Source organism: Polypterus senegalus, chromosome 8, assembly GCF_016835505.1.
Source record: "Polypterus senegalus isolate Bchr_013 chromosome 8, ASM1683550v1, whole genome shotgun sequence".
Classification (NCBI taxonomy): Eukaryota; Metazoa; Chordata; class Cladistia; order Polypteriformes; family Polypteridae; genus Polypterus; species Polypterus senegalus.
The window spans coordinates 103,135,919-103,163,220 of record NC_053161.1 but is presented as its reverse complement, the minus strand read 5'-3'; the positions used below and the strand labels follow the sequence as shown (position 1 = coordinate 103,163,220).

The 27,302-nt window shown below is 38.8% G+C and overlaps 1 protein-coding gene across 11 annotated transcripts in view; it reads right to left on the bottom strand.

The window, feature by feature from the left end:
* Positions 1 to 27,302, bottom strand: part of shank3a (SH3 and multiple ankyrin repeat domains 3a) — a 1,684,705-nt gene that overhangs the window by 692,227 nt on the left and 965,176 nt on the right. For all 11 annotated transcript variants that reach the window (XR_005634694.1, XM_039761519.1, XM_039761518.1 and 8 more), the window contains one exon: positions 7,261 to 7,338. Coding sequence is in view for 10 of the 11 variants with exons in the window: in XM_039761519.1 (XP_039617453.1) it covers positions 7,261 to 7,338 (78 nt within the window). In the remaining variant the exon portion in view is untranslated. The remainder of the gene's footprint in view (positions 1 to 7,260; positions 7,339 to 27,302) is intronic.

Below are 27,302 nucleotides of genomic sequence, written 5' to 3'. Positions count from 1 at the left end.
TGTTTTGTATGAGTAGTGTGGAAGGTGCTTGGTGCACTGTGGAAAAAAATAAAAAGTCTTGGACTTTTACCTGGTGTCTGGAGTTGTACCTGAGGGTTCAAGGGAGCACTAGCGCCCCCTACTGCCACTATATATATATATATATAGTATACTGTATATATAAGGTAAAGCAAACTGGATGTTATTCATAAAAATGTGTCTTACAGCAATGAACATATATAGGGGAGGAATTTATTAACTGATGTTGAGCCAGGGATCACTTTAGAGAGTATCCTACAATGTTTATGACGGTTGTATGCCATGTAAAACTACTGCCAGTGAAAGAGGTATGTATAAGCTTCAATATGCTATAAGAGAAATATAGAAATACAAATCTACAAGCACACTAATGATACAGCCATTATTTTTTCTTGAATGAGTTCCTACATTTTATTCACAGCATGCATTGTAATAACAATTCCATTTTTTTTCTGCACAACTAGATTAGAATATCACAGCTTGTGATGTATCCATGCAATAATTTTTAATCGGCAATATCCATACCCAGATTTGTGAAGCTTGTATTAAGGCATGCTATAATGACATGGTAATAATGAAAGTTATATTTAGATTGTATTTACTGAGTAATGCATTTGATTGCACTTTGCATATCACTTTTGGGACTCTGAGACACATATTTCTCTTCAAAGGACTAACAAATTACATTGGCATTCAGAACACAGCTAGATAGCTTACTGAAGGTAGAGTGCCTGCAAATAAAAGAGGAATTAGGTGATCAGAGGAAAACAAGCAATATATGGTGGTGGATATAAGCCAGTAAAATCCTGTTATGTTGTTATTTAGATATACAAAACTCTTTCAAAAATTGTTTTCGCTAATATACTCTGGCAGAACGCAAAATTTTTATTTCAAATAAGTTGCGAGTATTATGCGAACAACAAAATAGTGTGCATAAAAGCTGTAAAAAAGAATTTTGAAATTCCTAGACACCTTTGACTTATAGGATTATATAAACTAAAATCTAAGCTGAAGGAAAGAAGCCGCCTAATCTATTCATATATGAATTCCGCTATAGGTACAATAATAATGATAACAAATCATCTTCCTAAACCACTTATCTGGGACAACATCACAGGACAACTGGAGTCTATGCCAGCAATCATCGGGCACAAGCCATCTATTAGAAAGACAAATACACACGCATTTTGGCCAATTTAGCAGAACCAGTTAGCTGTTAAATTCTTTCATTCTTTCAGCAACATCTGTCTATTTTTACACACCATGCAACATAACCACTGATTAAACACAACTGCAACGTAAAAGCAGAATAATAAGCAGAATATAGCGTGGTGAGAGTGTTTGTTGGGTTGTCAGATTTCCATCCATGACAGTGGCTGTGAGCAGGTAAGCAATCAGAAAAAGTATTCTTTACCAAAAATCTGTGATAAAGTACTTATTTCCAGTTTATCTTTGTTATCACAATGATGCCTCATAAATACAGAGGGCATATTTTCTTAGATTAAAATTTGAATCGATTTACTGAATACATCCACGTTGAAGCAGTAAGTTTTAAAACTTTTTCGTGCACCTATTGACACGTGTGCCTTAAGCCCTACTGTACCTGCAAGAACAGGGAACATATTTTTAAAATTAAAATGCAATACAATTCAAATTAGTTGCATGAAATAACTGCTTATTTGAGTCCTAATTTTAAATAAAAGTAGATGTTAAATACTCATATATAAAGCAGTCTAAATATGTTTACTACAGGTAAATAATTTGATTGTTGTGTGAGGTTTAGTCTTGTAGTTTAGAGACATTGATAAGATGGTCAACCATAATACTGGAAGAAGAAGATTACAAGAAGAAGATTAAAATGAAGATCATCATCCATCCATCAATGCATTTTCTGAACCCACACATAAATTTACTTTGTAATCTTCTCACTTCATTACAGGCTCAAAAATTTAAGCTGTTCTAAAATTAACATGTGTCAGACTTTAATCAAGTACAATTTCAGACTGAAAAATACAGCCTATTACCTATGATGTCATTAGAGGAACCTAAGAGGTGAGGAACTACTTTTTAACCTGTGGAAACTGTATGATGCCTGTGTGTGGTTGTAGTTTGTTTTTATCTTTAACTTGCTTTCTATTTGTAAAACTTTGGCATAATGGATCAAGGAAACCAACTACAGTAAGTTTCAGAAAAGGGGAGAGGTATGGTGTGTAAGAGATTATGGCAGAGCTCTCTAGTATGGAACAAAAGCAATAGCAGTAGTCAATAATGCTATAAAGACGATGTAAAGTTTATTAAAGCAAAAAAGTGATAAAACTCTTACTATCAAAGCCTAAAATTAGTACTGATCTATTACACATTGTGTTTAAATAAATAACTGCTAGTCAATATAATAAAAGTTGTTAATTAATTTAACTCACCGAAAAGCAATGTTTTGCTTGGTCTGATACTAACATATTATATAAAACAGCATGTAAATGAGCAGTAGAACATATTAGGATTTGTTCTGTTCCCTTGTGGCAGAGCTCCATTGCTTAATTTGTGGTGTTTTTTTCATTCCACCTGTATTTTTCATCAGAAAGTGTTTAGTGATGGTTGTTGATTTGTATTGCAAATGTAGTAAAATGAAGTGCACATTTGACCGAGCACATCATGCTGGGCTGAATGTCAATGCATAGGTTATGTCAAATATAACATCATAATAGCTAGTGAATGGCACGACTACATTTCAACACAGACATTTCTTAGAAAATAGTTGAGATGACAATAAAAGGAAGAAAAGTGTATCTGATTAAGTGCTTTACCTGAAGAGGCATGTAAATGCAAAGCATAACTTTGGAAAAGTTTGTATGTGGGGAGGGTCTATTTGACTGTAGAGTGCTGCAATACTGAAACATTTCTTTGGCATAAAAGGTGTTCACATGAATGAAATCCTGTACTTCTGTAAGGAAATGATGAAAGATGTGTGTATGTTCAAGCTATGAAAGTGTTTGTTTAAGTGCTTAATCTGAACACGCATGTAAGTGGTAAGTTATTGAAGCTGTCATATGTCTATGTATGGTGATTGACTTTTTTGGTCCTCAGCTTACCTGATTATGTACACAGCTCATGGGTGTACAACATATGGAGCTGGTGATACTATGCATGTGTTGAAAAGTGTGCATCCTCACACTTCCTGTGTAAGTTCAGGCTGTGCTTTCGATGTGGTATGAGCAGCTATGTTTTGCACAATACTGACCCGGAGTCTGAGATTGTGTTGCTTGTCATTGTCTAACGATGTGTGTGACTTATTTTAGCAAGCAAAGTGTACGTTTGTACAGGTAGCTGTCAGTGTTTGTCACACCTTCATTTTATTCCCAGTAGTCAATGCATGTGTGATTGGCATATGGAATGTGCTTCACTGTTAGCACCAGTGATGGGTGTACTTCATCTTGAACATGAGGTGCGTCGTTGTTTCTGTACACACACATTTGGTCTGTATTTGTGCCAGACACACTGCATCCTTGTGGTTTTCAAGTCAGGTGTGTCAAGTACATTCAAACATTTCCTGTAAGGGGTTGTTCACTGCTGCATCTTTAGTGTACAAAATTTCAATGCTGTCATGGGCCCTGCATCCAATGAACAGGTCTTGCTTCATGTGTTACAGCATAAGCTGTCAAATGAGAGCAAGAGTAAGCTTCAAAGATTGTGTTTTTGCATAACAGACTGACAGACCTTACAGTTTTATATAGATAGATAGATAGGCATTACTGGTACACTCCTAAAGGTATAAAAGTAATTTCAAATTTGGTTTAGAATCCTGCACTTGGTTGTTGAACAAGTGGAGTTTTTTCTTTGGGTACTCTGGTTCTCCTCCTCCATACTAATAGTTCTGTGGGTCAGATTACTTGGCGACTCTACACCAGAGCAAAGCTGGATATTTCTGTTTGTGTGGTCTCTGTGACAGTCCTAGGTTATATTTTGCCTCAAGCCCAGTACTACCAGGACATGGGTCAATTTCACAGCAACTTAAAAATTACTAAATAAATGTATTTACTTTTTAGAACATTCAACATTAAAAAAGTATGAAAGAAAGAAAATACCTGACTAGCCAAGAAGATCAGACATACCCTAAACCTTTTACTTCCTATTAATACATATGAAAAAAAGCTCTAGCACCCTTTGTATATTTTTTTATCCACCTGGATAAATATATTTATTAAATCTTTAATAAAGTTGCATAAACTGCTTTTATAGTGAATAATCACATTAAAACATGTTGTCAGGGATGCCAGGGGCAACGACCCGGCCGGGATGCCTTGAGGGACCGGAAGAGGGCCTACGCCCGCCCTAGATCACGTGGGGGCCACCACCCTGGTTGCTTTGGGGGCCACGGGTAGAGGGCTTGGAAGCCCAACCCTGTAGGGACCCATGGTCACCGCCAGGGGGCGCCCCAATGCCCTGGGGACCCTGAACCTCAGCACTTCCACCACACCAGGAAGTGCTGGGGGGAAGAGGAGCAGGGACACCCAGAGAGCTTCCAGGAGAACAGCCGGCACTTCCGCCACAATGGGGCGTGTCCAGGGAGGAATGCCGGGAAACACCTGAAGCCCATCCGGGGTGGAATAAAAGGGGCCATCTCCCTTCATTCGAAGCTGGAGTCGGGTGGAGGCAGGACAAGGCAAGAGAAGGGAGAGTGGAGGCGGCCCGAAGAAAGGCGTTGTGTGGCCAGGACTTTGGGGGGTTTGTGTGCATGGGAACTTGTAAATAGTGTAAATAAACATGTGGTGGTGACTTAACAACATGTCTACCTGTCTGTGCCTGGGCCACGTCCAGAATGTTTACCTCAGAAAAAGCTAACTTAAGAAACAAAAATTGACATTCCAAGAAAAAAACTATTTTAAATGTTCATATTAAAATTTTATAGTTATAAAAGTAAAAATAACTATTACAATCATAAATATACTGTAGTTATAAAAACAAAATGAATACATCTATAAATACACATACAGCAAAAAATTTACTGAACTTAAACAGACTAGATATATTAAAATATGCTATTACCGTATTACTAATTACTAGTGTCATATAGTTAGTCCATCCATCCGTCTTCCTAACTTGCTTATCCAGGGTAGGGCCTCATGGCTACTGGAGCTTATCCCAGCAAACACTGGGCAAAAAGCTTGAACAACACCTGAACATGGTGCCAGTTATCACAGGGCAAATACACACACACACACACACACACTAGGGCCAATTTAGTAATGTCAATTTACCTAACCTTCATGTATTCTGACTGTGGGAGGAAACCGGAGGAAACCCACATGGACATGGCAAGAACACACAGACTCAAAGCAGGCAACACCTAGGGCACAAGCCACTGTCACAGGTCTCTTATTGTTAAGACAGAAGTGCAGATAATGTGTATGATCCTTTGCAGCCTTAGCTTTTTGCCTTTCTGCCTTAAAGTAAAAGAAGCCTAAATCACTACCCTCCTCAGAAAGCAGTGTTTATTTTTTCATTTTTTTGCTCTGCCATTTGTTGGGAAGGTGATATAAAAGTGCGTCTGTCTTTCAGGTTTTACTATATTGCATCATAGGAAAGACATGTTCATGCATTGTGGTAATTATTGTGATTTGTACTTCATTGCAGGCATCTGATTTTTTATTCTTTTCCTGCAAGTCTCAGTGTTAATCATTGGCACTTCAAAGTGAGAGACTTTAACAGTAGAACAGGGGCACTTTTAGAGCTTAATCCAGCTCATTTTTAAAATGCTTTCTAATGACTGCATCATGATTCACTTGGAGTTTTCAACACAAAGGGTAGAAATGTTTTTATGTTAAATTCTTCTTGAGTAGTACCTCAATTCCATGGTCAAAAGCAGCAAAGCACACACAACATGAAACAGCTAAATCAGACATGCCCTTGAACCTAATATGCACATCTTTGGGATGTGGAATGAAAATTGGAGTTCTTAGAGAAAACCAAAAAGAACTTTAGATGTTATAGTGACCCAGCATGTGTAGTGTCTTACAAAAGTTAGGATTTTTTTTCAAATTTATTAAAAATATAAGAAAGGGAAAGAGCTCATTGACACAAGCATTTAAACCCTTTACTCAGTACTTTGTTGAAGCACCTTTGGCAGTGACTGTAGCCTCAAATCTTCTGTGCAGATCTTCTCAAGTTCTGTCAGGTTGGATGAGGATTGTCTGTAGACTGTCATCTTCATGTTTCTCCAAAGGTGTTCAATTGGGATAAAGTCCAGACCTTGGCTGGGACAGTCAAGGACATTCCAAGAGATGTCCCTAAGCCACTACTGTGTTGCCTTTACTGTGTGCTTAGGGTGTACATGGAGAAAATGGCATGTTTGCACACCAAAATGTAGTACAAAGGGAACGCTGTAATATGGTTACAGATACACATATCTGCATCAGCCTTAAAATCTACATTCTTTATTCAGGTTGTCCCAGTTGGAGTTTCTGGAGAATGTTTATTGCATATTCACTGCATTTCACATGTTGTGCATGGCATTCATTGCACCATTTTGCATTGCTTTATGCTATAAACTGTCTGGGAATATAAAAACTAAAATGTTATCTGTAAAATATACATAGATATAAGGATGTGGCATTTCCAAGGCCATCACTCTAATTCTGTGCACAGTTTTGGCTTCTATATAATAAGAAACACATTGGCTATGATTTGTAGCTTTCACAGGTTGCAAAACCACAAGATGCTTTTTAAAAATAAAATTATAAGTAACTCAAAATAAAAAAAAATCAATAAAATATGAGTTAAACAAAATGCAAACATCATAGCAGTAGTTGATGCTTTCAGAAGTCTCAGGAATAAGTCATATACTGCAAATATCAAGTCACAGTGTGTACTGTAGTTACATGCATGATGTTATTCATGCATGAAATGACTTCCAATTGCACTCTTTAGTCACACGATTCATAAATTGGTCATACATGTATTGGACTCCAGCATGGAGACTAAAAGTGTACAACCTCGACTGAAAAAGGGATGATATATCAGTCCACAAAACAGCTAAAAAATTTCTAATTCCAAACACTTATTAAAAACATATATAATAAATAATTTTCAATTATATGGTGCCATAAAAACATTTTGTGACTTATCAACTTATGATCTGCTACCATCTTGAAGTCTGGAAAAAAAAAGAATATATAGAGCATAATAATAAAACCAAAAGATATAATACAAACAATAAGTAGTTTAAAGTTGAGTTTTATCTCCCACCTGAAATGCAGTTTGACTGTTATAGTTTTTGATTTCTTTATTTGCCCCTCGGAACAGAAGAACCCTTGCACAGCTATCCTAAAAAGAAAGGTAAAAAAAAAGATAAATATATCTATATAAAAAGCACAGTATAAATTTGAACATTTTCTCCTGTTGAATGAAACAGGAAAGCACAATTTTAATATAATGTCTATACCAGTGTAACATTAATACTCCCAGTTTTTAATTTATTAATAAGGAATTTCTGAGAAGAAATTTCAAAAAATAAATAAATAAACAGAAAAGTGGTAGACCAAATATAAATTGAGACAATCTGTTTTAAAATCCATTTTTGGGTCATTCCCTTTTAGAATATTTCTCAGCCCCAACCATAGCTTCAGTGAAAGACATTAAAAGCCCCAGGTCTGTGCAATGATCTTTTTCTTTCCTTTAATTTTTTGTCATATTTAATTTTGTCAAAGCTATAATCTCCATAGAGTAATTCTAAGGAGATCAGGTTGTAAAGTTGAACTTTTCTATCAAAAGTTGAACGCTTTTCTTAGTCATCTGTACTGTTTACTATTATTAGGATTTTAAAATGTTGTCCCTGAAAGATCCATTTTTGTGTTAACCAAAAAGATAATGTAATTCGCCTTTAAATCTGATGGAACAGTTATTAAAAGTTGCATTTTTTTATGAGGAGGAAAATAAAACTTTTACCCTGATCATTTAATGAAGCAAAAGTTATACACTGAGGTTCTATCTACTTTCAACATCAGGGTGTTGTTTAGCTCATTATTTGTGTTTTTCAGAATTGTAAAAAAGTTGACTTCTGAACAACATCTTCTATTTCATCAGTTTTATTACACTAAAGAAATAAATTTAATGGGGAAACAGCTTGTCATGAGGAGAAAGCTATTTTTTTAAACCTTCCTTAGATAGGAAGATAGGTGTACTGTATGTGATAAAACTTCAGCTTAAACCACAAACACCATAACTGTATTAAACATCAAAGAAGAATAAATTCAATAAAATGCTAAAAAAAATAAACATCCAAGAAGCAAAGAGAATGTTTGATCACCCTATCATGTTCACTGCTAAAATCTTCCCTGTAAAAACAGAGTAAATCCTGATCCTCTAAGGCACTTCCCCAGGCTCTTTTCTCTACTTGTTCTGATTCTGCCCTCATGTTTTTTTTTTCTCTCCAGATCTTCTGTATACCACTCCTCTTCTTTCCTCTCTGTTTATATTCTGCTACTGCCTCAAACTTTAATCTTTCAGAGCTTCCTCTTTGCATCTCACATCACAACAGCAGAACCTTATCTATTCAGGCAGCCTTGCTGCTACACTTCTACTGGCTTCATTTTAGAAATCCACTATGTTTATTAAAAGTGATAGCTGAGTATCTTCATTTCAGAATTTGTTACACATGGAGATGCGTATCTATGTCTTGAATTAACAAAGCATCTGGTGAGACCTTCAAGGGCTGGCCTACCACTTGTTCAGTCCTTTAACACATGGACACACTTTGAGTTTCTCAATAATCCTCTGGGCTCCTGTGAGGAGGTTATCTGGGCTTCTACCAAATACAAAATAAATACAAACTGTACAGCAAAACAAGCAGCAAGGGAGGAAAGTAAAAACTTCCCTTCTTTCTCCTTTACAAATCCTCTTATTAAGCTCTTGCTACTCATAAATGGTTCACAATGTCTCTACTTTTGGTGTTTTTGTCTGTGTAACACTTCTCTCCAGAAAAAGGAGTTTTTAAACAAGTACCATACAATAGTCTGAACAGCAAAAGAAAAAGGAAAAGAGTACTTTACCTTAGTAGAGTACTTCTAAAATTATGAAAACTGATGTGTACAAACTAAGAATCTGTGACTGGAATAAAGTGGCATAAAAGTGTTAAATAAATCACCTGGGGCCTCATGTATAAACGGGGCATACGCACAGAAATGTGTAAGAACTTTTCCACGTTCAAATCGCGATGTATAAAACCTACACTTGGTGTAAAACCACGCACGCAGACTGGCGGCACCCAGCATTAAAGCAATCCTGCAATGCCACTGCTCCTGTGTGGTTACTCCTTATTTCCCTGATGCGGCTTTATACATATACTAAAACTAACCGCATATTGTTTATTAGTGTAATGCATCTGATTGTAATTAACTTGTAACAATATAATGGTCCAGGGAATGGCCATAGTATTCCAAATACCATAACTGTTTTAGCGTTGTTATTCTAATTGCTCCTACTTCTTCTTCTTCTTTCAGCTGCTCCCGTTAGGAGTTGCCACAGCGGATCATCTTTTTCCATATTATTCTCACTGCACCACTCGGAGTATTTATATCACTGTATCTGAGTGTGAATCACAGCAGCAGCTGATCGGAAAGAGAATTATCGGTATACAGCTTCAAGGACACGCTACCTCAGCTACAGCAAAACGTTTTAAAGCCTTTCCTGTACGGACCTCGCGGTTCAGAAACAGTTTGATCCCAAGAACTTTAAACACACTCAATCAAGTGCACCTTGTAGAACTGTTTGTACTTATAAGTACAATTACCTCACTGTAAACTTGCACTGCAGTTATAATATTACAGAACCTGCGCCACTTTATAAAGCGCGTATTTACATATGATGACGATATCATTTTTAAGATGAAATGCAGCAACATATGTTTATCATATTATACAGATAAAACTTTAACTTCATTTAAATAATCTATATTCTTAACTGGGACTGGTGTAAAGGATAGAATAATTAAACATGTACTATGAAGATATTTCAATGTTTCTTAAACATTTTGAAGAATCAGCGCTCTAAGCTTAAAGATGGCTTAATGTCTATTACAGAGCTGATTGTCTGGCAATCGGTTACTTGGAGAAAGAAAAGCAAGGACTGCAGGGGCGGCCACGCCAATATATATTGAATATAAAACAGAAAGAGAAAATAACGACACAGATAAAAACACAGTAGCAAATTTGTGTCATGAGCACGAGGTGGCTATGCAGTCCGCAATGGACGTGGCCATCCACCGTGCATAAGATACCATACTGACATTGACAAGCGAAGGAGCCATCGATTCTTTCTTTGCCCAGGGCCACCACGAGCCTAGAGCCACCCCTGAGTACTGCTGCAATAAATAATTTCATCGATGGTTGTGCACAATCGCTCCGCTGTGAAACCCCTGTTTAATAATGTGCTTTAACTCTTATCATCATGAAAATGATATCACGTATACATCTCAGTATTTTAGTTATTCAGAGAGCTGTAATATCACAAATGTAATGGATTTTGTGTCCAGTCAGAGGAAGAGAGCCGGTTTAAGAAGCAAGTAGTGATTCACACACATAGAGCACATAGAAGATCAAATACAAAACAAAGCATTTAATGTGCTACTCTAATTACAATGTGATTTGAGAAACTGGTTAATTAAACGATTTTAAGATGAAGTTTATGATGTTCTACTTTAATGACAAAATAAACTACGTGATTAAAGTGGAAATGGCTTTTTCCCCACTGTGTGCTTTTTTTCTCTCTGTACCCTAATAAGCTTTCATATGACACTCAGGCAGTGGGCAACGACTCGCCTTTTCACGGTGACTTTGATATCTGAAAACTTCTTTTTTATTGCCGGTACTGTGCGACTTTGAGACTGTGAGCTTTCAAGTTTCTCCAACACAATATGTCACTCGATCAACTTCCTTTTGTTGATTATACTACGGTTTAAATTAAACAAATAATATGTTTTTCCTTTGCCTCCACTTGGTATTCGCTAAAATTCTTATATTTTCCCCCGTGCTTTTTCCATTGTCTTTTCACAGAAGGCTGAGCTTAAGGGCGATTTATATTGATTTGCATATTCAAAGAGGCGTAATTCTGGGAGGAGTTGGGGCGGGACATGAAGCGCGTGCACAAGCGATACTTTTCACGCTGACCGGGCTTAATGTAGCAGAAGAACGTGGAAGTTGGAGTACGCACAGATTCCTGCATCTGGATTATTCTGTGCGTAAGCACATAGTTCAGCTTTTGTGCTTACGCCATGTTATAGTGTGAATTCTATGCACAGCGTTATACATGAGACCCCTGAAGAGCTATGGAAGTAAAGACTACAGTAACTTCTGCACTATGAAGGACAAAATCTGAGTGTAAAAAGCAAAAGGTGACACACATACCCTAGTAGTTGTCCTTTTTTCAGCTTTGTTTATCTTGTGAAAACACAGCCTGGGTGGAAATGCTTCTTATATTGTAGATCATATTATATTTACATACAAATATAAAACAATGTAAATGATTATACTGTATATGAGATAATAATGGCAAGAAAAGCAAACAAAGATTCATAATGTAATGGTTTACCTCCAGCACACTGTATTTATACACGTTATTAGGTTTATTAATGTGAATTGTTTGCTCCTTTAAACAGCCAATCATGTGGTAGCAACTCAATATATACAGCCTCCAGCCTGTTTGACTATTCATTTGAATGGGCCTGACATTGCATTCTAATAGAATTCTGCCATGGTATGATTGCTGGTGCCAAATGTGGTGGTTGCAGCATCTCAGGAATCTTTTACAATTTTCATGCACTACAGTCTGTAGAGTTTACAGAGACCTTTGCATTCACAAAACACATCCTTTTAGTGTCACTTTGTAGGTGAAAATCCATCGTAATACAGAGGTCTGGTAAAAAATGAATACAATTGTTAAAGCTGTCAGAAAGGCTTAATACTCAAACTGTGTTGTATACAATGTGGCCTCCCTTAAAGGAGATGGGTTATAGCATCAGAAGACCAGAAGATTAGCGAGCAACAAGAAGATGAGGTTACAATGGACATAAGACCATCAAAATGTTGTGGGTTCCGAAAACACTAATTTGTGCTCTGACATGGAGATGGCAGGCATAAACAGAATGAATTTATGGACTTATCTTACCTTCTATCAACAACACAAGCTGGCTTGTGGAATGCTTTCTTTAGTTTCTTTAGTCCGCCTAATACCAGCTCAGAGTTATTGGAACACCATAGTGTACCTATACATTTTTGCTCACCATATCACAAAGCAATTATCATCTCAAGCTGGTTTCGTGAATAGGAGAGTGATTTGATTTTACTCCTTCTGCACAGTCCCCACATCTCACATCATACAGTGCCTTTTGGATGAGTCCAACCTGATATTAGATTGGACTGGTATTTAACAGTCTAATAAAGTAGACTGCTACTTCAGTCTACTACTTCTACTACCATATGCCTGTTACACTTTTTACCAAAGGACACCAATCACAAATTATTACTACAAATCCATTTCTTGAGTTGTCTTTACCCTAACATTTTGCTCACTGGCTTGTACTGGTATATTTAAAGCATGCACTGCACGACAGCAGCAGTAGCATATCAGTTAGTAAGCTTACAAAAATGAGAAACACTGGAGAACTACAATCTCTTAAGCTAGCATGCTCCATCATCCAATTAAATAAAATGTGCAATACCAACTTTGAAAAGCTCTTTATGCTTTAAATTCTGTTGCTCTTTAACTCATTATAGCTGGTAAGCTACTGAGATTTTTATCAATAAAAATGTCCTGGAAATATAAAAAAGAGTCTCACAAAGAAAAAAATACAAAAGCAAAGAGGTTTGCTTTGAAAGGCTGACATGTGTGATTCAAATTCTGGTTCTGCTACCATGCTGAGAGAAAAACTCATCCTATGAGTTTATGGTAATTCAGACACTTTATTGTTAGTACTTATCTTCAAATAAGCTCATTTTACTTAAGCCTTAATATGTAACAAAAGATGTGGGTCAGATATTTTTTTTAAACAAACAGGACATTTTAGCACATTTCCTGATTCTTAGTTTAAAAGTCTTACAGATTGACATTTGCACTTTAAATTATTACTGTTTGTATAAATATATTTATCAAAGATCTACTTTAAAAGAGATGAGCAATACAAGAAACTGAATAGCAGTTCTGGATTTCAGAAGTCTCTACTTCACCCCAGTCTATTTCACTGTCTTATTCCATAAGTATACAATAGTGAGTGGCAAGAGGAATTTGCTAGTTAAATTGTTCATTTTCATGAAACGAAATAAACACATAAGAAAATATGAACAAGGGTCTTCAGTCAGAGTTTCCTAAAGTGAAAACAACATTTAAAATTTATGTAATTTTGTCACTATTAAGTGTCGCTGGAGAGCACTCATTCAAAGTTACCTTTAGTGAACAATGGGCTTCAGTTGCCTATCAGATACAAGAGACTTACAGTATGTCATTTATTAACTAGCATTACATACCAGGCAGGACCACACTAGGTCAGATTCATGTTATTGTATGTGCCAACCTGTTAATGCTGTGATAGTGACATGCTGAGTGGTTTCAACTGCTTTCATGCAGATGAGACATACTCAGAGCCATTAACTCCATTTTAAACACTCATTTTGTTTATCCTAAGTGGAGTAAAAGACACACTGGAAGTTTCCTAAGACAGTGGGCCTCAGTTATTGTGCTGTCAGTTAATCGGCTGTATCAAGAGCATTAATTAAATAATTAGGTACTTGTTTTGAATACAAAATTTGTATTTTTTTTAACCAGGGACTAATTATATTACTGTAGTGCACTATCTTGAACATGAAACATGAAATTAGCTATGAGTAAAACATTCCTGCAATTGATTAATTCATGCTTTTCCTAGTGACTGACTTTGACTTTTGTTGATGATCAATGTGAAAGACAATGTTACAGGAAACTGTATTCTTTTGAACTGAAACAGGTTATCTGTAGTACTAATGGAAGTAATGAGCAATTATGTCCATTTGCTTGCACACTATGCTTGCTGGGACAGGTTCCAGCATCCATGCAACCCTGCACAGGATAAAGCTGATTTATTATTATTATTATTATTATTATTATTATTATGTTAACCACTTTCATCTGTCATAACACTGAATAATGTCTTACTTTAACTTATTACAAAAAGCAATGACATTTACAGGCTGCAAATTAATTGTTTAAAATGATTAAATTATACACAAAAAATGCATACATAGAATACTGAAATGCACAACACCACATTCCTTGAGTCAGGAAGCCAGGGATTGGATTAAGTGCTTTAGAGAATGTATTGCATGTAAAAAAACAATGGAATATAAATCTACGTTTAAAGGAACTTATCTGTAAAATACCAATGAACAGATTTTTCTGTGTTATGAGGAGGATAATATGTGTAATGAGATTTTTGGTACGACATGAGAGTGAGTCAGAGTAATAATCACACTGAGATGCTGTCTGGCAGGACATTTACAGCATAAAACACAAACTCACAATCCTCAATTTTTTAGCTGTTACAGATTCGTTAAAGTAAAGTCAGTAGATTTTTATATAGTAAATGTGTCTAGCATTTCAGATTCAAGATTCAAGAGTTTATTCATCACAAACACGGTTATACAGGTACAACGTGTAGTGAAATGAAAAGCTGGTCTACTCCAAGATTGTGCAAAACAAAAACAAACACACAACAGAATAAATTAAAATATTAAGAAAAAATGATAAAAATTAACTAAATTAAATAAAATTAAGTAAATTGCATTAAATTAAGTTAAACTAGATTAAAATTAAGATCTGAAATCTGAAACAGTAAAATTTTAAAAGTTTAAAGTGACTCACAGTGAGTGAGTTACAGTGAGTGTGTCATTTGTTTTAGGTTTGAATGTTTGTTGGTACATCAGAGTTCAGGATCCTGATAGCCTGAAGGTAAAAGCTCCTCTTGAGTCTTACAGTTTTTCCCAATAGGCTGCACAGCCGATGCCTGAGTTGAACAGGATGAATAGTCTGTTGCTGGGGTGGGAAAAGTCCATAATTATTTAACTGTCCTGATTCTGTAGCTTTTGGTACAGAAATCCTGCAGAGAGGGCAGTGCTGACCTTAAGATGCGCTCTGCTGAACATACCAATCTCTACAGTGCTTTATGATCTTGGACTGAACATTTCCCAAACCATGATGTGCAGCTCTGAGTTAGGATGCTCTCTATGGCACCAGTGTATAATTTTCAAAATACATGACCTTGAATGTCCTCAGCTGCCTCAGGTGATAAAGGTGATGTCTTGCCTTTCTGACCTGAGTTTGTGTGAGCTGGATACATGTCAGGTTCTCTGTGATGAGCACATCCAGATATCTGAAGTCACTCATCCTGTCAACAGGAACTCCATTTATGAGGATGAAGCTGCAGACCTGCTGCTGCTTCTGCCTGAAATCCACCACTAGCTCCTTATTCTTGCTGACATTCAGTGAGAGATTATGAGCCTTGCACCATGCTACCAGGTTATCTACCTTGTCCAGAAAGGCCTCCTTGTCATTGTTGGAAATGAAGCCTAAGACCACTCTGTCATGCTCCTTCCTTCCAAAGGACTTTGATCCACTCCAATCTGCATACGGTACAAACAGGTCTAAATATGACCTCATTTTGCATATTCTGCACACCTCTTTGTCCCATGTAAACAGCAATAACGTAAATGGAAGACTGTTGTTTATAGACTACAGCTCGGCCTTTAGCAGCATTGACCCCCAATTATTGGCCTGAAAGTTTAAAGACATGGGACTGAAAATCTCCCTCTGTGACTAGGTGCCAGATTTTCTAACAGGCAGGCCTCAGGTGGTAATAGTGGACAACTGCTTCTCCAATACTGTCACTGTCAACACAGGAGTTCCACAAAGCTGTGTAATGAGTACTCTACTGTATTCTCTTTACATACATAATTGTGTGGCCAAACATTTTAGTATAATGTGTATGAGACCAAGTCTCACTACATAATGAATGTGTAATTGTTTCAGCACACAGTGTAAGCATTTCACTATTAGGTGTATGTACTGTGAAGAATTAATTAAGTCACAAATAGCACCTTATAGAAAGGCAATACTATCATGAACTAGATGTACAGTTAGTGTATGTGCTAGCATCTTTGGTACTTTAGGCAAAGGTATAAATATTGTGCATTTACATGGAAGTTTTGATGATGATGTTCTGTGTAAGCAAGACCAAGATCTAGGAGGTGGAGGTCTGTGCATGAAGTTTAGGGTACAAGAAATCAAAAGGCGTGCTGTATCCCCTTAGTGTTACATGCATGTGTCAATTTGCCTATGTCTTCTAAAGCACTGACTGGGACTGTGTAAAATGTTGAACCTCACTCTCTTCTGTGCTGTCCCACAGTCTCTTAATCTTGTTTGCTTTATGATGCACCACTAACACAGACAAATATTCAAAAATAATATTCAAAATAAGGCCCCATTTATTTTCTCCTGCACACAACATGCTACGTAACTCAGCTATCATTTAACTACTGCAGTGCACTATCTGGTTGGGGACAGTGTCTACACAATGTTGAGTCCCAAAGCCTTCTCATTCCTTTAGGTTTTATGCACTCCACTGTATATTTAAATGTAACATTACTACTTCCTATATGTAATACATTTATCTACATTACAGTTAATATACCAGATATCTGCCAAGTCTGAATTCTGTTTACATCCATCTTTAATATTTCTATCGACTCTATGGTATACACCATTCCACCTTGTTTAGTGACATCTGTAAACGTAACCTGCTTGTTTGTTATAATTTTATCAAGATCAACATATGAGTTTTAATTAAAGTGAAGAAGGCTTCAAAAGAATGTCAAGTAAAAAGCAGCAGCCATTTCAATAAACAACATTATTTTGGTATACTGCATTTAACAGTCCATGCATATGATAAAATAACAATAATGTCTGAAAGGTACAGCTCATACAACCTCTATACAATTAATATATAGTGGCAAAAAAATGTTAAATTATCAACAGGTTGTCATGGACAAGTATCTCTCCCATGAATGTTAGACAGTATTCAAATATAAACAGAATAAGAGGAAAATAGCATTACTAAAACATGTACCGTATTCTCCATTAGGCAATCGATAAAATTCAGAAAAGGAAAATAAAACTGAAAAACCTACAGTTAAGTAAATTTAATATTTTACTCTTAACCTAAATCATGGTCTCCCATTACTTCTTTCAAGGTGCACTTGAATATCAAACCTAGTAGCAGTGAAAAATGTACTTTTATTAAGACACCATGTACCAGTGTGGACTTGTATTTTATTTTTGCTTCTGCCACTTATACTTTATTTATTAAATTCTGGTTATTCCATGCAAAACTGGCATTATTGTTGTTATGTGTCTAACACTTCATGTTCCGTATTTTCTGTTGATGCTACTTTTTATTTATTTTTTGTTTAACTTGATGTGTTTATAACAGTTATTTGTTTTATGTTCGTAATATTTCAGTTTAATGTAATTATGTTACCATGTGTTCTGTTTCGTTCTTTGTGTTTTGTAACTGGTTCCCCAGGAAGTGAGGCCACCTGTCCATCTTCAGCATTATTATATGCCCCGGCCCAATAAATGCTATGGAGGCAGCCAGTTCACTGGGGTACATTGCTAAAGTTTGGTGCTGATGATCACTACATGTGTTTTACTGTTACTTAATTTAAACTAGAGGATTACGACCTCCTTTGCTCTGTTTTTGACAGTTCTTTTTCATCGTCCACTGGGACATTGTTTGCAGCTGAATTGCTTACTTTAGGCAAGTATATTTGTGTCTTTGTTGCTTTTTGAGTTCTTGTTCGTCAAGAGCTTTTTTTGAAAATTAAATCTTTTTAATTGCAAAGATTTTTTCTTTGATTTTTAATAAGTTAAAGATTCATGTTTACCTTTCCAATTGTATTCCAGATTCCAAAAGTATAAAGCCATGTAAAAGCTAATGCGTGATGCTTAGGTTTCACACTTTGGTGAAATATGTGTACCTAAATAGAACCCCCTACACTTTGTCTGTTATCTTGAAGCAATTCCCTTAGCTGAGACATGTAGCACACTAAGTATAGACATTGTGGAATATGACCGGCCATTCAGCCCAGTCAATACCACCAGGCCGCCAGATGGAGCTCTCCCTGCAGCATGGAGGTGCCCCAGATACCAGCAGGAAATTACGGACAATGGTGTTTTCCTCTACAGCCTTGCTGGATACCACAGGGGCCAACAAAAGACTCTGCAGGGAAGCTCAGAGAGTCGTTGTGCCCTATAACCCGGAAGTGCGTCATAGGCAAAGCAACAGCGGAAGTGACGTACTTCTGGGATGAAGAAGAAGGACTTTTTATCTGACCCGGAAGTGTTCCTAGTCACGTGGACAGAGAAAGCGAAACACTTCCGGGTTGAGGACTATAAAAGACTGTGGGAAATACTCAGACGACGAGCTGAGCTGGGTGGAAGGGTGGCAACGTGTCTGGGAGAGGAGGATTGGTTATTGTATTGATTATTGTGTGTATTTATGAGTATTGTGGAGAGGAGGGTGCTTTGTGCACTTTTGATTAATAAAAAGTCATTATTTTGGACTTTTATCTGGTGTCTGGAGTATAGTCTGAGGGTTCAAGGTAGCGATAGCACCCCCTATCTGTCACAACATAAAGACATGGCCTGCCTATTGGAATGCCAGAAACGCCATGCTTTTTAAAGGTACTATAACTGCTGACTATACACCAGGTGACATCTGTATCCGTTTGTTGTTAATAATGACCTATCAGCTTGGCATCCTGACAGTGCATATTTATTGGCCTAACCCCCCCATAAAAAACACAATAGTATAAAATATATTACTTCTTGGTCCAGAACGTCTTCTTTGCAGAAATGTCCAAACAAAACATTAGCCTACATTTTCAATAAAAAAATAAATAAATACATTTTCCAGTGTTATGCTGCTTCTCAGCACAGAACTGCCTCAACATTTAGCTGTAAGGAGGAAAACAACACTATCCTTTCTGCTGTGCACATAAGATAAATTAAAACTAATATTTTGTTCTGTGTTAATAGTTTAATATATACACCTATATTCATATTTTTCGTCGTATATGTATCTACACAATCAGCAGCAATTGGTCGTTCACAAAGCAGGATTCCTTTCATCTTTTATGAGCCGCTTCACATACACGCATAATGACAGCACTTTATGCAGCACTGCTTTGTTTTGTTGTGTACGAATGTTCCCACCTGTCACTCTGCTTGCATGTTCTTGATGCAGACACAGTCTGTCCCCACCATTTGAGTGGGATTTTTCTCTAAACAGAGAATAGCATTTAGCATATATTTACTAGGGCGGCACGGTGGCTCAGTGGTAGCGCTGCTGCCTCGCAGTTAGGAGACCCGGGTTCGCTTCACGGGTCCTCCCTGCGTGGAGTTTGCATGTTCTCTCCGTGTCTGCGTCGGTTTCCTCCGGGGGCTCCGGTTTCCTCCCACAGTCCAAAGACATGCAGGTTAGGTGGATTGGCAATTCTAAATTGGCCCTAGTGTGTGCTTGGTGTTTGTGTGTGTCCTGCGGTGGGTTGGCACCCTGCCCAGGATTGTTCCTGCCTTGTGCCCTGTGTTGGCTGGGATTGGCTCCAGCAGACCCCGTGACCCTGTATTCGGATTCAGCGGGTTAGAAAATGGGTGGATGGATGGATATACGGTATTTACTATTATATCAGCAGATAGCCAGGTTTTCAGGTTTGCTTCACATATACTGTATAAAAGGCTTTGACATCACACTTGCTAACGTCCGTTTTTCAACAATTATATTGTGCCATGTCGTTTAACAAATGATGCAGATCTGTACAAAAATGTGAAGAGAGTCTTACTGCTGTGTTCCTTCCCTGGCTGGTGCTCAAATGTCAATTGTATGCCTATTTTGTTCACTTTTTTTGTAAACAGTATTAATTGTTTGATTTCTTTATGTTCATGTATGTTCTGTAGTGTTTTGTGTGTTCAGTGGGTGGTTCACCAGGAGGCAGGTGCACCTGTCCATTACGACTGACACCCTCAGCCTTATAAAGATGGAGGCAACTCACATTTAAATATGCTTAGGAATGGCAAGCTTTCTTCTGTGATTTTTCTGTGCTTTTAAATATTTTGTGAATACAGTACCTGGATGTTTGAACATGTGCTCTGCTTTTTTACTTTGCCTCTTGGATTTCGGATTGGGACTCTGCTTTTGTAATTGCATTTTGCAGGCATTGCACCCATGCCTTTTGTGCTCCTTGGACCTTCACAGTGTAGCAGAGCCTTGTTGTGGAATAATTTTTTTTATTGATAAAGATTCTAATTTGACCTCTATGCTACTAGCCAGGGTTTTTGATGGCATCCCCCCCTCTAGTGGGCAGTTTTGGAACTGTTCTGAACTTACATGCTTGGGAACTCTCGAGATTCATAAGACTGATATAGTGGCAATACTGACTGTATGCTACAAATTTCCATTTAGGGGGAAAATAATATAATTTGAGTAACTAACTGTCATCAAACTAGTTAAATATATGAGCTAGTGTAGGCGGCAGATGGATACTCAAATTCATTTATTCCTGTTTTTTCCTATGCAATGTACACTCAAATAATTTTTTGCCTACAAAATGCTGGTAAAAGTATTAACTCACATACAGACCGATGTAGAGGTATAATTTCAGATGTATTCTCAAATCATTAGATTTTTGTACTTATCTAAAATCATGGACTATAGAAACCTAGCAGGACTACTTTTTGCCTATTATACTCTGTGTTGCTATATTTTACATAACATGCAGATTTGCACTACCAGAGAGGGGCAGCATGGTGCATATTAGTCATTGTGTAATTAAGAATTTCATTGTATTTTGTACACATGATATTAAGTCTGAATGAAAAAAGGCAGATTATACATTAGAAAATAGTCACAATGAAACAATGAAGCACTCTTTTTTAAAAAATAAGAAAGTAATTTATAGGATAGTTAAAAGAAATATGAGCAGTCCCCAGGTTATGTACGAGATAGGGACTGTAGGTTTGTTTTTAAGCTGAATTTGTATGTAAGTCGGAACAGGTACATAACTTTAATAAATACTATTGTTGACCGACTGTAACCAAGTGTTCTGCCAATGAATTACGGAGTTTCACCTCTCTCTGACCTTTTTATTATTTCTACTTTATTTTCTATGGTGGTGGTTTTTCTCTTCTTTATTGTATCACCAGCACTTGCATCAGATTTGTGTTTCCGAGACATTGTTAAAGGGTGAAGACAAAAGGTTAAGATGAGCTTTTCTGCACAGCACTCTCCATGCTATTACAGCAGGAAGGCACCCCTCATCAGCATGTCTGGTGTACTGAACAAGAGGCAACTTCCTGCTATGTACGTAACAGTATAAGTGGCTTGCTATTGAGAATGAATGGGGACAGCGAGGGGCAGTTCACCACCCGCCCACCACACAGTTACATCCACTTGCATATAGTATGCTGCCTTTCGCGTAAGCCCACCAAGAGCAAACAGGGTGCGGCCAAATGCGGGTAGTGAATCGCCCACCACCACCCCCATTCAACAGATAGCCACCCAAGGCACACTACAATGCTGCAACCCACCACCCCATTCACCCTCAATGGCCTCCGTTCAGCCACAACTGGGTCACCGCTTGCAGCATCACCAGTCGCCCACTGAGAACGAATGGTGGCAGCCATTCGAGGGACACTGCAAGGCTGAGTGGTGGGCAGGTATTGAAACTCCCCCCTCTGCCCCACCCAGCTGCCGTCCAGTCAGGAACAGTAGCTGCGGCAGCGTGGTGGGCATGCAGCAGACCGCCCCCCTCCACCACATCAAGCCTCCATCCTGCACACAAGCGCTTGCCGCGCACCCATCTGCCCACTGAAAATGAATCAGCCAGAACTGCCTGAGGGACACTACACTGCGTGAGCAGAGAAACTGCCCCCCTCCAGCCTCTGTCCAGCCACCGCTTGCAGCATCCTCAGGTCGGTGATGACGGAGCAGCAGTTACTAAGGAGCCTGTGTTGTGTCCCCCAGACAGATGAAGGAGCAGCTGCGGCCCCCTTTATAAGTTGGATGTCTGTAACTCGGGGACTACCTGCATATCATAATGGCACTGAAAAAAATTTTAAGAAATAATTGCCTGGATTCTGAAATAATCTAGGTGGGGGAAAATAAACAACTTTTTTCCTTGGTGATTGTTCTTACATTTTGAAATAAAAGAGTTTAAATACCTAACCAGTCCTTCAGTCCTTAGAAACACCAAAAAAATATCATTATTATATTATTTATATACTGTATATAGTGAGAGCTTTGAGCTCTTTGGTCACATGGTACCAGGAATGGGGTCTTGCACCAATGGAAACCCAAGAGGCATATAACATACCGATACTGGTGGAGCAAAATGAGGCTCCTGTGGGCACTCCTGTCTTTTTTCGCACCCCAGGAATGTGCTGGTGAAGATGGCTCACTTTTTCCTATTCTGCTTCGAGAGCATGGCAACAGTGATCCGCTGGGACAGGGGAGGCTGGGTAGCTATTGTGGCCCCATTTTTAACGGGAAAGGCCCTGCAGGTCATGCAAAACCTCCTTCCCAAAAAACTTGATGATTATGACCTCCTGAAGCAACAGGTCCTCCTCCGCAGGGTTATGAGCTTGGTGGCCAAGAGGCACCAGTTTCATCTGACATTGACCCACACCACCCTATACGAACACAGATCCAGGACTTAGTGGACCCAATTCAAAGCTGGTTCCGCAGGGATACCTTTGAGTGCATTGTGGAGAAGCTCACTATTGACACAGTCCTGTCAGGGATAGATGAGGACCTTTGTGATGAGATGCTCCAGAACAATGTCCACTCATTGTTAGACCTGACTTGCAGACTGGAGGGCACCCAAGCTACCTGGAAACAGTGGGGCTACCCAGGCTTGACCCCAAATTCAGTCCAACCAGCACAGGTTCCTAGGGTCACCAACACCACAGGTGGAAGATGCCATTGTAGGAACTCCATAGTGGGGACTGAGCGCAGGTGCTTTTCCTGTGATAAACCAGAACATCTGGCTCAGGAGTGCCACCTTCCACCTGCACAAACCATGGATGTCAGTCTGGTCCAATTATGTGGCTTGCAAGTTTCCCCCAAGATATTAGTGAAGGACAATTTTAAGGTCTCTATTAAGTTGGCTGGAAATGAAATCATAGCACTGATGGACTCTGTTAGCGACCTTTGTGTAGTCTGCCATGACTTGCTCCAGCACTTGCATCCATGGGTACATTAAAACATATGAGAACATGTTATTCCCTCTGAAATTTAAGGGGAAGAACTTTAAGGTTTGGAGTGCCAAATCAGACAATTCACCCTGGGCTCTTTTAATGGGGAAGTGGAATGCCCTGACAATGTCAATCAATGAACCAGGTTTGCAATTGAACCTGAGTTGTCCAGTTCGGTGGGAGACAAATCCTCAAGTGAGGACCCATGACAGCTGGTGAACTTTACCCCAACCCAGACTAGGTACCCGCTATGGACCCCAATGAAGTAGCAGTGTGGGGTGAGCGCGATGCTGCATTGGGTGCAGAGGAAGCAGAGGCTGCCACTAAGACAGAGTTTGCCTAAATGCAACGAGCTGAGAGTAACTTAGATTTTGCATGCAAACAAGCCCACATTGTGAATGACTCTTACTATCTGAAGAGGGAGGACCCGAACTTTAAAACACCACACTTTTTAATTAAGGGTGTTTTCTTGTATAGGGCGATTCCTGACTGCATGGAGGAAGGTTGGATCAAGCAATTAGTGAATTACTAAAAGGGCAAATGCCTGTCTCTGAAGCTCTTTTGGAAATATTTATGCATATTTGCATCCATCGCAAGATTTTAACAGACCAGGGTACACACTTCATCTCTCACGTCATAAAGCAGTTGCATGAGAGTGTTGCAATTAAGCATTTGAGTACCCCTCTTTATCATTCTCTGACAAATGGCCTGAATGAACAGTTTAATAAAATATTGAAACTGATGATATGGCTTGTAGCCCATGACAACCTCACCTACTGGGATACCGTGCTGCCTTTTCTCCTGTTTGCTGTTTGGCATATAATGGGTTGAGTCCATTCAAACTGCTGTTCGGCTGGTGTCCACAGGTGGTGTTAGACATTTTTCGGGAGGAACAGACGGGGGTTCATGAGGTACCTTGCAGGGGGAGATTTGTCGATGTGTCAAACAGGAAGTGATAAAACATAATTATGACAAGAAAAGCAAACTCTGCGAGTTTAAATGGTTGATTGGGTGCTGGCATTGACCCCTTCGGACCCATATAAATTTCAGGTAAAATGGCTCAGTCCAGCAGTAGTGGAAGAGCACATTAATTAATACAGTGAATTATAAAGTCAGGATTCCCCGTTGGCAGAAGCCTGTGCAGGTTTTGGCATTCCCCAGGGAGCCAGTGGACCCTGCTCTCACACCCACCGCTGCCTATCCAGGCTCCACCTGGTGAGAGGATGCTCCTAAGCATAGTGATCATTCCTGCTCCCTGGTGATTTTTGTGCCCCATACCTGAGTATTCACCACATGCTACTTCCTGGAGCACCAATCCTGCCCATCTGTTTATATCTCTCTAAGCACTGGCTCACTCCTGCTCCTTCATTTCTCTCTGTCTCTTGCGCTGGTTCATTCTTAAGGCTCCATGGGCATAGTGTCTCAATTGAGCATCGCAGGAAGCCAATGAAGCAAATGAGAAAGACTGTACCTTCACATGCAGGTATGTCTAACCCCAATTACTTCTTCAACTCCCCGCAGCTGTGTGCCCATGAAGAACGAGACGGCCAATTGATTACTTTATTAAAGCAGCCACTTTTCTGTGAGCCACAGACCCGCTATACCACATTCCTACCCCCTTATGCTGCCAATTGCATGGGAAGGCTCCATGTCTCTACCAACTCTGTGCAACTGGTGGTCCAGGTACATGGCTTGGCCCTGTCACTGCAAAAAAATGCTTTAAAATTACAGTAAAACAATCAAATAAATGTCCATTAAAAAGATCTATTCTTAAAAGTCCTCCTCTGGCTTGAGTCTGTGGGTTGATTGAAAAAAAAAAGTCAGACACATATCCCACTTACTGCTCCATGTCCATTTTATTCAGTTCACCATCGCCAGCTCATCCCACTGTTGCCTTTGGCTCCACCCAGCAAAAGCACAACCAGAGTGTAATGGTTGTTCCTGCTCCCTAAGTAATGCAACATGCTGCCCCCTCCTGATTGATGACCATCCACTTCTCTTAGGGCTTCACTCCCGTCAACCTGCTTCAATTTGCTACACCAGCTTGTTTTTCTCACTTTCCCTCTCCTGTCTGCTTCTTCCCCCATCCTTTAACCTCTGCTCTCTTTTTCTTCTGTTCTTTCTTCTTCCTTAAGCCTAGGTGGCACAAGATGGTTCCATGAACTCTTTTGAGACCTGCCGAAATGGGGCGAAACGTCGAAACACAATTGATGTGTCTGTCCAGGACTGCTTGTCTGTCACTGAAGCAACCTCAGGTTCACAGCATCACAGCAACGCATTTGTCACCCGATGGGTGATGCAGAGGGAACATTAAAACTTGGCCACTGATCTGGTCCCTACCCTGCCTGTTTGCCATTTCTGTGTGTATTAGAGTGGTAGCTCAAAGCTGCAATAGATAACCTTGCTGTTCCTGTTGACGCTTAGACTCAGCATCGTATTTTGTGTGCAAAGCAGTGACTCACACTTCAAATGTTATATATATATATATATATATATATATATATATATATGTCAACCGTTGTAAAGATAACAGGTTTCATTCATCGAAGTGTTCACTACCCAAATATGTACTCGTGAATCTAAGATGTTTAACAGGAATTCCCGGTATTAACTAGTGGATTTGCCTGCGAATTTTTAGCGGCAGCGTGTCTATGAACTTGTGGAATTGCCTGCGAGTATTTAGCGGCAGCGTCTCTATTAACTTTTGGATCTGCCTGCGAGTATTTAGCGACAGCGTCTCTATGATCTTATTATATCACTAATTCTTCAACTTCCCGTGTAGGTAGAAGGCTGAAATTTGGCAGGCTCATTCCTTACAGCTTACTTACAAAAGTTAGGCAGATTTCATTTCGAAATTCTACGTGTAACAGTAATAACTGGAACCTACTTACGTACATACAGTATATACGGCAATAGCCTGCAGCTCGGTCGCCGTGTGAGGTGGAGTTGCGTCCCTCATCGTCACACCTCCCACATAATTGAGTGCCTGCCCATATAAGGCCATCCGTCAGCATTACACAATTGAGAAGGCAGCAAAAGAATATTAAGTGAATGACGCATACTAGCATATTCATAAGTGCAGCTACTGCGGAAACAAAGCACAGTGTAAACCTTAACTTTGTAACAGAGTTAAAATTGCTGTAACAGAGTTAAAATTGCTGTTAAAGGACTGTGCTTATGCAAACGAATAGGAAAGCAAGGTGTAAAGCTTAAGTTTAAATTAAGTTCATAGACAAGCTGCTGCTGGCGTTTGTCATGCCTAAGATGAATACGATATTTGCGAGATTCAAGTTTACTGAAAGGATGCAGGGTATAAATGAGACTTTTGATCACTTTGTAACTGAGTTAAAATTGCTGGTGAAGGACTGTGCTTATGCAAATGAAGATGAGATGTTCAGGGACAGAATAGTGTTTGGCACAAACTCAGCCAAAGTGCGAGAGAAACTTTTAATCGCCTGGTCTGAGCTAACATTAAATAATTCCTGGTGAAGGACTGTGCTTATGCAAACGAATAGGAAAGCAAGGTGTAAAGCTTAACTTTAAATTAAGTTCATAGACAGGCTGCCGCTAAATATTCGCAGGCAAATCCACAACTTAATACCGGGAATGCCTTTTTCATAACTTCTTTAACACACTACTTCTCCGCTGCGAAGTGGACGCTAGAGGCGCTGTTGCCCCATTGGAACTCACCAGACAGACGTCCCAGACACACGTGTAAAAACACAAAGAAGATTCTTTAATTCTTTTCTTCAATAAAGTGCCCAAAGCACCACATATTCCACAATTCTCAATAATAATCACAATAATAATAACAATAATCACAATCACACAATCCTCCACTCCCAGCAGCTCCGTCACGCACCCTCCCAACTCCGGCTCGGCCTACTGGGGTCTCCCACAGTCTTTTTAAAGTCTATCATTCCTTCTCCGGGTCAACACCACATATTTCTTTATCAGATATA